Raw genomic sequence first — 12,003 nt, forward strand, 5'->3', positions numbered from 1 at the left:
TCACTTCAAAAAACTTTGATGCTTAGCCAGCAACTACCACTTATTAATAGATCAGCATTTAGAATTTCAAACCTATAAAATATCTGCTTAATTACCTTTACTGCTAGGAATTAGCTAAATATATATTTAAATCTGTCCTAGTAACTTTTACATCAGCAACATCAGTAGAATATGGGTATAGAGATTCTCATTCATTAGAGGAAAAATAAAAGCATTTTAAGGAAGGCATCTCCAACAAAAAATTGAAACTCACTAGTTTCAGTTGATCTTCTTTGATCTCCCCCCTTATATCATCTTATATTCTCTCCTGTAATAGGCATATTTATTGCCCTATACTTTGCCTTATCTTGGGACTGTAGACTGTAAATAATACATTTTTAATAAGAATACAGACTGCTGTTATATTTGATAGTGAATTTAAACGTAAATTATTATTGATGGGTACATTTTTTGACTGTGTTCAGAACGTAGTAGTTGCCACACTGGATCAGACCATGGTCCATTTTGCCCATAATCCTGTCTTGGCGATAGTCTGTATCAGAGCTTCAGAGATTGTGTAAGGCAATTATGGAGTGATTCGTCCCATCTTCCATGCCTAGCATGGCACTCAGACTATGTCTACACTACAGCGCTATTTCGAATTAGCTCATTCGAAATAATGCATCTAGACACACAAGCTAATTCGAAATAGCGTTTTGCTATTTCGAAATAGCGCGTCCACACTGATTGGACGCTGAATTGCATTTAAGGGCAGCTGAAACCAGTTCCAGCAAGGCATCGGGTCAGTAGTTGTTTTGTGTGGCTGCTGTCTGAGGCTATCTGAGGCTCGTGCTCAAAGGGACCCCTCTGGACAGCCGGTTCTCAGCTTTCCCACTTGCTTGCCTACCTCACTGAGGGATAGCAAAGTGTTTTCCTCTCCGGCTGCTTTGGTCGCTCTCATTTGGGACACCGCAGTACTTGGCACCATGGAGCCAGAGCTGCCCCTGGGCACTCTGGTGCTCATGTTGAACGTCTTGCTGCAAGCCTGGCAACAATTGCTGGAGGCTGCCTGGCACCTTCTGCTGCAGACCGGCCCTCCGCCGGACTCCTCTGGTTGAGTGGCGCCTGGATGCCAGCATGCCCCGCTGCATCTAGCGTCTGGACACCAGCAGCGACTGGTGGGACCACATCATCCTGGAGCACTGGGGAGACCAACAGCAGATCCAGAACTTCAGGATAAAGAAGGACACCTTCCTTGAGCTCTGCGAGTGGCTCGCCCCTGCTCTGCGTCGACGGGACACACACATGAGGCCCGCCATTCCCCTCCACAAGCGGGTGGCCATCGCCCTCTGGAAGCTCTCCACGCCGGATAGCTACCAATCCGTGGGGAACCAATTTGGCATGGGGAGATCCACCATCGGAGCGGTTCTCATGCAGGTACGGCACTCACCAGCCACTGGGCCAGGACAGGGGGCTGCAAGGAGGACATGGGCTGCTCTAGGGAAAATGGGGGGGAGGTGGTGTAAGTTCCCTTCCCCGGAGGGTTCGGTCTGTCCTGGCTATGCTACAGACTGCCCGTGGTGGCCAGGATTGCAGCAGGGGTTGCTCCTGGGAGTGGGGTGCCGGGCAGTGGCGGGGAACAAATACTCCCAGCCACCCGGGCACCCCAGTGACCCTCGGTTTTGTGTGTCTCTCTGCAGCTGGTCAAAGCCATCAACAGGGTGTTGGCTCTGCAGAGTTGTCCACCTCACCGACCTGGACGTGGTCATCCAGGGGTTCAGCGTCCTGGGCTTCCCCAACTGCGGCGGGGGCAATCGATGGGACACACATCCCCATCCATGCCCCGGACTACCAGGCCTCCCTCTACATCAACAGGAAGGGGTACTTCTCCGTGATCCTGTAGGCTGTGTCTGACCACTGGGGCCAGTTCATGGGCATCAATGTGGGCTGGTCCGGCAAGGCACATGACGTGCGGGTGTACCACAACTCCTCTCTGTACCAGAGGCTGCACGCCAGGATTTTCTTCTCCGACCGCCACATCAGGGTCAGGGATGTGGACGTGCCAGTGTGCCTACTGGGGGATGTGGCCTACCCCCTACAGCCCTGGCTGATGAACCCCTACATGGGACACTTCAACCTCTCCCAGGAGGCCTTCAATGCCAGGCTCAGCAGGGCCCGCATCGTGGGCGATGCTTCCTACCTCCCTCTCCATCTCTTTCTTTCTTTTCTCCCCCTCCTGCCTCTCTCTCCCCTCTGTCTTTCCCCGCCCCCCTTCCCCTTCCCTCCCGCCGTGGCACTTGGCTGAGTGCTGCCGGCTCAGCCGGGCTGCCGCAAGGGAGGAGGGCGGGGCAGTGACCTACACGTCCTGGGGGAGGGGCTGCCTACGTTACCACTCCCCCTTCCCCTCTCCCACAGTGGCCCAGCTGAGTGGCTCACCACTCAGTGCCACGGTGGGAGGAGGAAGGGGGGGCGGTGACATACATGGCCCCACCCCCTGGCCGTGTACGTCAGTGCCCTGCCCACCTTCCCGTCCCACTGGGGCTCAGCTGAGTGGCGCAGTGCCAGCGCCACTCAGCTGGGCCACGGCAGGGGAGTAAGCAGCGGCAAGCAGCTGTTTGGGGTCCGCGCTCCCCATACATGGGGAGTGAGGACCCCAAATGGCTGCTTGCCGCCCAGGGAGCAGCTGAGAGGCACTCCCGCCGGGGCTAGGGTTGCCAGGTGTCCGGTTTTCTACTGGACAGTCCGGTATTTGCAATGTCCGGTACTTTGTGAATTTCCAGCTGGGCGCCGGAGGGAAGCCTGGCGAGGAAGGGGGAGCGACTGGGAGGCAGAGCGCAATTGGCTTTGGGAGCCTTGTGGTCACGTGCAAAAGCTGGGTGGGGCGAGGGCCGGGATTCCCAGTCACCCCCCAACCCGGCTTTTGCACGGGACCAGAGACTCCCAGCACCAGTCGTGGCCCACCTCCCAGCTGGGAGCCTCTGGTTGCAAGCAGAAGCCTGGCGGGGGGAGTTGCTCCCAGCCCCACCCCCGCCCGGCTTCTGCTGGCAAGTAAAGGGAGCACCTGCCGGGGGCGTGGCCAGAGGGACTCTGGCTGTGGCCAGTGGCTGCACCCTCTCCCTCACCAGGTCTGCTTCCCGCCCTCCCTTTCTCTGTCCCGCCCCTCCTGTCCATCCCCATGGCCCCTGATCCTCCCTCCAGCTCTGCTTCCCGCTCCCTCTTCCTGTCAGCCAGCCCCACGGCCCCCGGACAACCCCTTCCCCGCCAGCGCTGCTTCTCGCCCCTCTTCTTCCGGGCCCCCCATCCTCCCCTCCAGCCCCACAGCCCCCAATTCCTCCCCAGCTCTGCTTCCCGTCCCCCTTCCGGCCAGCCCCGCCCCCCTTCCCCTCCCTCCATGGCGCCCTGCTCCCTTCCCCTCCCTCCGTGGCATACTCAGCTGGGCCCCGGCGGGGGAGCAAGCAGCGGCAAGCGGCCGTTTGGGGAGTGCAGACCCCAAACGGCTGCTTGCCACCCGGGGCCCAGGTGAGCGGCGCTCCCGCCGGGGCCCAGCAAGCAGCCGTTTGGGGTCCGCACTTCCCAAGCATGGGGAGCGAGGACCCCAAACAGCCACTTGCCACTGCTTGCTCCCCCACCGGGGCCCAACTGAGCAGCGCTGCATGTCATGGAGGGAGGGGAAGGGGGGCGGGGTGCTGACGTATACGGCCAGGGGGCGTGGCTGTGCACATCAGCGTTACAGACGCACAGACAATGGGCTACTATATATATGATATGATTCAGTCACTGCTACCTGAACAGCCAACACACCTGTCATTTGAAGAAGTGGGTTGTGCCCATGAAAGCTCATGTTACCATCAACCTGTTTTGTTAGTCTTTACGGTGCTACTAGACTATTTGTTGTTTTTTAAGTTTTTCTTGTCTTATTTCAATGTTCCACATGATTTTTGAGAACTGGAAGTATTTATAAACTTTTTAAAGCTGAATTATGGTATCTACATATTTTTAACCATCATTTTTCTTATGACAACTTAAATACATAAAACAGAGTTTGTAAAAAATAAAAAGAGAGAGAGAGAGAGAGAGAGAGAGAGAGAGAGATCCAGTACAAGAGAAAGCAATATTTTAACTTTATTATGACAGTTGGAATATAGGTCATCTGAAAAATACAAATTAATTCCCCTGCTATATAAGACGTTGTAAACAAGAAATCATAAAATTGCAGTGTTAATGCTGTTCTATAAACTTATTTCTGCAAGGCAACAGACTGCAAGATCTTACAATAATAAATTACTGCTCAGAGGTATATCAAGGGAACTTAAAATATCCTGTTGAATGTGAATTCCTGCTGAGAGAATTATTAAAATCCCTATCCTGAAGAGATGAGAGTTCAACATTTAAAATGTGTAAGAGCACAATCCTAAAAGCTGATTGGTTTCCAGAAGGCAATGGAAGATTTAGCTACTTAGCAGCTCTCAAAAGATATGATAGATAATGAAGAGAATGAAATTAAAGAGAGCATTTCATAAAGAAACAGTATTAAAAGATGCAACACAGGTATATCTAAGGCTGTAGAAACAGCTCTATGATATGATTATGAGATTGTTTTGCAATGCACAATAGAACAGGCAGTTTTAAGATGGCACATCTTTCATTCTGGTCACTGTGCTGGGTGTGAATGTAGTTTTTTACATTTTGGTTTCCCTGTTTGGCTTGGCATGATTTCATTTGTTTTTAATATGTTGGGTTTGGGTAGGATTGGTGTCTTTGACCAACATTTTGAGGATTGTGTGGATAGAATTATTTATTAACTGGCAGGGTAGGCCTGTTGTTGACTGGGCAAACTCATTTTGCGTAGATTATACTTATAGAAAAGTTCAAGAAATTAAATATATGTAATCGAATTTTTACTAATGTGCTTTTACAAAAGGGAAGTAGAAGAACAGTTTTAAATTTGTAGGATTTCAAATTCAAACATGATTCATTGTATTGAATAATTACTATACATAGTACATTTGAATCAGAAACTTGTAAAGCTTCCATTATGCTTTCTGTAACTAATTTAAATTATTTTGTGATTTGTAATGATAACATTTTATTTGCACTAAAATAACAGTTGAATAGGTGACTCTTGTTAACAAATATTTATTCTGAACGCTAATCATAATAGTCATGACTTTTTTCGGATGAAAAACAAAAGTAATTTCAGTAAAACTCCAGTTGTCCGGCATCCAGTGGTCCGGCACTCCCGATAGTCTGGACCAACTGGAACCTGGAAGTGCTTTGGCCAGCCAGACAATTGGAGCTGCTGGCAGGGAACTGCGTGGTGAGGGGCGAACCCTCCACTGTTTTTCAGGAAGGCGGGGGAAGACTGCAGTAGTTATCGCCGAGCAGGGGGGTGAGGGGTGGCGCTGTGGGACCAACCCAGCAGTACCCAGCTGCTCTGCTCCGCCGCTTGTCTGCCGCTCATCAGTTTCATCCCCTTCCCCAAGTCCGCCACTGCCGCTGCTGAAACTGACGAGCGGCGGACAAGTGGCAGAGCAGAGCAGCTGGGGTGCTGCCTGGTTGGTCCCGCAGCGCCGCCCCTCACCCCCCTGCTCAGCACCCGGCAGCACCCCAGCCGCTCTGCTCCACCGCTTCCCCAAGTCCGCTGCTAGTCAGTTTCGGCAGAGGACATGGGAAAGCGGCGGGGCAGAGCAGAGCGGCTGGGGTGCTACCGGGCGCCAAGCAGGGGGGTGAGGGGCGGCACTGCGGGACCAATGCGGCAGCACCCCAGCTGCTCTGCTCCGCCGCTTGTCCGCCGCTCGTCAGTTTTGGCAGCGGCGTACTTGGGGAAGCAGCAGAACAGAGCAGCTGGGGTGCTGCTGGGTTGGTCCCGCAGCGCCGCTGCTCACCCCCCTGCTCGGCGATAACTACTGCAGTCTGGGGGGTGAGGAGCATGCTCCCCTCCTGGAAACTGTCGGTGGCGGTGCAGGGTGTCTCCTGCCGTCCTGCAGAACGGCGGAGGGTTTGCCCCTTGCTGCGCTGTTCCCTGCCCACCCCCCGGATGCAGTGCAGGTCTCCGAAGACCCGTCACAGCCCCCCGCCAGAGTACCTCCCGATACTCTGGCATATCTGATAATCCAGCACCACCTAGGTCCCAAAGGTGCCAGATTATCGGAAGTCTATTGTATTTAAACCTTTCACCCAATATATTCCAATGTAAAAGGTAATACATTAAGCTAATTTAAGTGGAAGGTTTGATTATGCAAATTTGGTATCTGTAAGTAATTGTGAAGTATGACTTTATTTTGCACAAACAAATCCACAAAAAAAACCCCCTGAGCTCTTCAAAATATATAGTAGATTTGGGATTTTGTGGGAGGGCCCTACAGGAAGCCATAATGGGGGAAGGATGAGGTTATTTTGGGGGGAGTGATAGACAGAAAGATTGAGGGGGCAGGGCAGTGAACTCTGTAGAAGGGAGTATGCAAAGAGAAGAGACTTACAAGAGGAAAATATGGGAGGGAATGAGCAACATGAGGTATTGAGAGGAAATAAGGTTAATCTAGCAGCTTTTTTACTTTCACACAAATAAATCAACTAAATCCACTTTACATGCCCCTCTACACAATGGGGGAATCAGGGACCTTAATAGGAACTTCCATCCCCACCCCCTCCCATCTGGGAGATGTAGGAAGCTATGTGGTGAGGGGGTGAGACAGACTGACGAGCAAGATGGATCAAATCTTAGGTTACAAGGTTTAAGATTGCTTAACAGATCAAGGAGGGATTTTAACCCCGTGTATAATGTTGCTTAGTTGACTGGAAGCTGTATGAGGAACTTTTGTCTTTTGCTAAAATATTCTGTGTTGACCCCTGCCACAGAGGGGGTACAGGGCTAAAGGTATATCTATACCTCAACATTATTGTAAAATAACTAGCTTTATTTTGAAATAACTTAGCCCATGTCTACACAGTAGGCAATTATTTTGAAATAGTGTCAAAATACTGTCAAGCTGGAGGACTATTTACTCTGATTCCTCTAACTGTCATTGTATGAGGAGTAAGGGAAGTCAGAGGAAGAGTGCTCTACTTCAAAATAAGTGCTGGAGGTATAGCGTGTTGTCCAGAGCAACCCTAAGAAAATTCAGACGTTTGTCAATAAATGCCTTAGACACATTCTCCAGCTAAAGTGGTACAATAGAATGCCAAATGAAACCTTGTCGACCAAAACAAATCAGAAACCAATGAAGGTCCAGATTAAGAAGAGAAAATGGTGATGGGCAGGTCACATCCTGCGTAAGGACTGTGAGGAACATATCATGGGACAAGCGTTAGAATGGAATCCAAAGGGAAAGAGGAAAAAGGGACGTCCCAAACCAACAAGATGACAAAGCTGCCTGGATGAAGTAAAAGCAGCTGGCTTAACGTGGGATCAAATGAAGACTATCGCTAAGAATTGTGGAGGCCCTATTCTCCATTAGGAGCCCAAAGGACTAATAGATAGATAGACACTCCCAATTTCAAAATAAGCTATTTTGAAATAAGCTACACAATTGATGTAGCTCTTGCATAGCTTATTTCAAGTTAAGCCCTGCTGTGTAAACACACCCTAAAAGGATCAAGTGATGTGATCTGGCAGGGATACTGCACTAGTTAGGATATTTCACTAGACAGTTGTTAGTCTGATTTAATACGGTAGAAGGCTGGATTCCTAGCAGGATCTACTTTCTTGCAGTGCTGGGATACTGGACTAAACAGAGCAGTAGAGTGTGATCTGTTTTGGTGGAAGGCAGGACTCTGGATGAAGTAGGTCACAGGTCTAAGTGTGGCAGGGTCACAGGCGTAGCAGGACCACTGGACATCCAGCCATTGAGAAGGAGGAGGAGAAACAGTGCTGTGTTTGTACAAGTCCAGCACTCTTGCTGCATACCTTTGAATCCATCAGAATTATGGTATTGGAGGGCCTTGTTCTCCACATGTGCTGTGCATGTGCATTCTTGTCTGTTTCTAATGCATCTTGGCTTTTTAAAATATTCACCATTGGAGGGAGAGCCATGTCAGCTCCAGGCAGCATGTTATCTGTTAGTCCATGAAATATTCATGTGCTCGATAAAGATTACCTGGGTAGCTGGAGAGATGCCATCTGGGGAATATACTGCCTGCCAGCAGCCCAGAGCTAAGGCAGCTGAACAAGAGATTTCCTTCCTTCCTTCCTTCCTTCCTTCCTTCCTTCCTTCCTTCCTTCCTTCCTTCCTCCCTCTATTTTCAGATTTTCATGCTCTGCATTTGCATAGACTTATGTAGAGAGAATGACTCAAATCTGATTTAGAAAATATTCTTTGTTTAACAAAAATAATCCCATTGGTTATGCTATCAGAATGAAGCCATGTCCCAGAAATGTGCTGATGAAGCAAAGATATATCAAAGTGCAACCCTAGTGCCAGAATGGCACAGACAAGTATGGCATCACATGGTGCATAGCTACAGCATCCCAGAGGTGGCTTGGGGAAGGATTATGCCTCTTGGAGGAGGGATGAGGTCCTGCTACCTCCTTACCTTCTTTGGTGTGGTGTGCATCCTTATGAACACACAAAAGGAGTAAATCCCTGTGTCCCCTGGAGCATGGGTACTGCTGTTGTGCCCTCCTTGGGCTCCCCCCCTCCCACCATAAAGGCTTGGAATGATCTCATCTTTAAAATTATTTCATTATGTTTTTTAAATGGTATTTTCTAATTTTTATAGACAAGAAAATGAAAGAATCAGTAAGAAACAAGCAAATCAAGTTTTAAATTCCAGGACTTCAGAGTATTGTTGACTTGCAAAAAATATATGTATACATTTGATACACTGACCTTCAACCCCCAACCTTTTGTATTGGTCTCAGAAAAAAGGTACATTGGTGGGCCATTGTTTTTGTGTGTACCTTGTGCTGCTGCAGTCATTGCTACACTGCTTTGGGTCTAAACAGAGGACATTAATTTCCAAAGGCAATGAAGCCTGGCATCTTCCACCAATATTAAAATTATTTAGGAAAATGTAAAATGGTTGCTTGGATTAGGGGTGTGAAAGGTTAATTGGTAAGCCTGGGTATGTCTACACTACCACCCTAGTTCGAACTAGGGTGGTTAATGTAGGCAACTGGAGTTGCAAATGAAGCCCGGGATTTGAATTTCCCGGGCTTCATTTGCATATTGCCGGGCGCCGCCATTCTTAAATGTCCGCTAGTTCGGACTCTGTGCCCGCGGCTACATGCGGCACGAACTAGGTAGTTGGGATTAGGCTTCCTATTCCGAACTACCGTTACTCCTCGTAGAACGAGGTGTACCGGTAGTTCGGAATAGGAAGCCTAATCCGAACTACCTAGTTCGTGCCGTGTATAGCCGTGCGGCACGGAGTCCGAACTAGCGGACATTTAAAAATGGCGGCGCCCGGCAATATGCAAATGAAGCCCGGGAAATTCAAATCCCGGGCTTCATTTGCAACTCCGGTTGCCTACATTAACCACCCTAGTTTGAACTAGGGTGGTAGTGTAGACATACCCCCTTACCCTTAATGGAGGAGGCTTACTGGTTAGATTGGTGAGGGCTGGATTGGTGGAATCTCCTGCGGGGCCCACTGTGGTGGGGAGATGCTCCAGCCTGGCTGGAACAGTCCCTGCTCACTGTGGGGAGGCTCACTGTCCCTGGCTGTAGCGGCTCCCTCCCCCACATGTAATCGATTAACATAAAGTTTAGGCAGTCAACTAATTAAACAGGACTTTACATCCCTAGCTTGAGTAAGGCTTGATCCTTGGAGGTTCTGAGTATACTGGACTCCTAGGGAAATCAATAGGTCGTTAGAGACTTGACCAGAATCATTCAACAGTACTGGCAGAGCTGGGGCTAAAACACAAGGTTTCCATCTGGTGCTTTACCTGCTGGAACAAGCTGAATTCCCTAGTTCATCCACCGAGTCACTGATTTGCAAACCTTTCCCTAGATCATAGGGAAAGCTGGGATCAGAATTCTGACTTCTGGATGAGGCCAGTCATTATCTCAGAACACAGATTTCTCTGCAAGTGAGGTGCATGGGACTGAGATTCAGGAAGGAGTCTTGTAGGGAACATATTGAGCTGGAGTAGCTGATGTTTGGAAAAGCACAAAGGATTTTTTTTTTTAACAGAAATACTTCTGGATACAACAGGAGAGACCTCAGAAATTGGTTGGACCACTCACCCTCCTGATGGGGTAAGTGTTCTCTTTCCCTTTCCCTCTTTCCCACCACCTGTAAGGAAGGCTTACAAAGCCAAGCGGAAGTGGGGGTGGAACATTATAGGTTTCTTTTCCAGCTTTCTTGAATATGGAGTATCCGAAGTGGTTTACAGTGAGCTGAGTCAGACACTGGGCCACATAGGCAAAGAGATTAGAAGCTTCTGTCTGAGAGAGGGGAATACTAGGGGTACAATGTTAGATTCATTTTCAACTCTCTGGATGTTTTTCCCCCTTCAGAAGTACTCATGAAATCTTCAGCTTTCTCAGGACAGCACAGTTGAGTCAGAGCCGAGTGTAAGAAGGATGTTCTCCAAAGGATGTTCTGTCTGTTTTGTGCTAACTCTGTCTGTTATGTGTGTCTCCTCTCGGTCTTGAAGCAACTGCTGCACTGCAGCATCCCATTTCCCCCCAGTACTTTCCAGCAAAGCCAGCCTGAGGTACTCCCTGCTCAACATAGGAGTGAACTGAGCTGTGTTTCACATCTCCTCTGCAGGACAGCCCCTCTTAACAGTGCAGCACCCTCTGCCCTGAGTTCTGTTGGCATCAGCCCACGTCCCAATATGGGCGCAGCACTGTTTGCCTAAGGGGCAAGTAGCAGGCTCAAATAGAAGCAGCCTGTTGCAAAGGTAGTGAATTCTGGTCCCAGAGATGATTGTATCCCAGTTTTGAAACCCCTCTAACATCTTCTCCACCTCTCTCTCCACTACCAATTCACTACAGTGGGATGAGGTGAGTGTCCTGGATGATAAGAAGCATCTGATCCGAACCTTTGAAGTCTGCAATGTGGCTGAGCCAGGCCAAAATAATTGGCTGCGCACTCACTTCATAGAGCGGCATGGTGCTCACCGAGTTCACGTCCGCCTCCGCTTCTCAGTGCGAGACTGTGCCAGCATGCGAACCGTGGCTTCTTCCTGCAAGGAGACCTTCACTCTCTATTACCATCAGGCAGAAAGTGACATGGCTACGCAGGACCTGCCTGAGTGGCGTGAGGGGCCCTGGACCAAGGTGGACACTATTGCAGCCGACGAAAGCTTCTCTCAGGTAGACAGCACCGGGAAGGTGGTGAAGATGAATGTGAAGGTGCGCAGCTTTGGACCACTCATCCAGCGTGGCTTCTATCTGGCCTTCCAGGACTCAGGGGCCTGTATGTCACTGGTGGCTGTGCAAGTCTTCTTCTACAAGTGCCCAGCTGTGGTGAGGGGGTTTGCCTCCTTCCCTGAGACCTTTGCTGGTGGAGAGAGGACCTCACTGGTGGAGGCTATGGGGACCTGTGTGGCAGATTCAGAGGAGGCAAGTACAGCTGGGTCCTCTGGTGTCAAGCTGCACTGCAATGGGGAAGGCGAGTGGATGGTGGCCATTGGGAGATGCACCTGCAGGCCTGGCTACCAACCTACTAATGATGAAAGAGCCTGCCAAGGTGAGAGACTTTCTTCTTCCCCCACACTGCCTATACCTTTTCCTGTTGGGTCTCTAAGCCACAGTGAGCAGCTGCTGAAAGATGCCAGAATTAGAACCCTGGAGACCACATCCTCCCCTCACTACCCAAGCAGTCATAACAGCAGTGTGTCCTCTTCACAATCAGTGTATCTCAGTCCATGCAGGACCAATGTTCCCTCTAATCTTTTCCATTCATGTGTGGAATAATTTATGTGCACCGAGGCATGTGTGAATGTGCACCACCAGTAAAAAACAAAAAACCTAGCTATGGGTGCTGTGATAATCGGCTTGGCAGCACCTGAATCTCTCCTGAGTGGCTGTACAAGCGCAGAGTTTACAGGGAACATAGTTCATGGCTTTT

At 49.6% G+C, this 12,003-nt stretch overlaps 1 protein-coding gene across 6 annotated transcripts in view; it reads left to right on the forward strand.

Moving 5' to 3' along the window:
• EPHB6 (EPH receptor B6) overlaps window positions 1–12,003 on the forward strand; it is a 146,391-nt gene that overhangs the window by 51,996 nt on the left and 82,392 nt on the right. For 5 of the 6 annotated variants that reach the window (XM_006111846.5, XM_025186808.3, XM_006111847.5 and 2 more), the window contains 2 exons: window positions 10,117–10,181; window positions 10,926–11,622. The exons of the other annotated variant lie outside the window; for it this stretch is intronic. In XM_006111846.5, coding sequence (XP_006111908.3) covers window positions 10,117–10,181; window positions 10,926–11,622 — 762 coding nt within the window. The remainder of the gene's footprint in view (window positions 1–10,116; window positions 10,182–10,925; window positions 11,623–12,003) is intronic. 6 annotated transcript variants of the gene reach the window in all.

The sequence above is a fragment of the Pelodiscus sinensis genome, chromosome 1 (genome assembly GCF_052426305.1).
Source record: "Pelodiscus sinensis isolate ZL-2025 chromosome 1, ASM5242630v1, whole genome shotgun sequence".
NCBI classification, from domain to species: Eukaryota; Metazoa; Chordata; order Testudines; family Trionychidae; genus Pelodiscus; species Pelodiscus sinensis.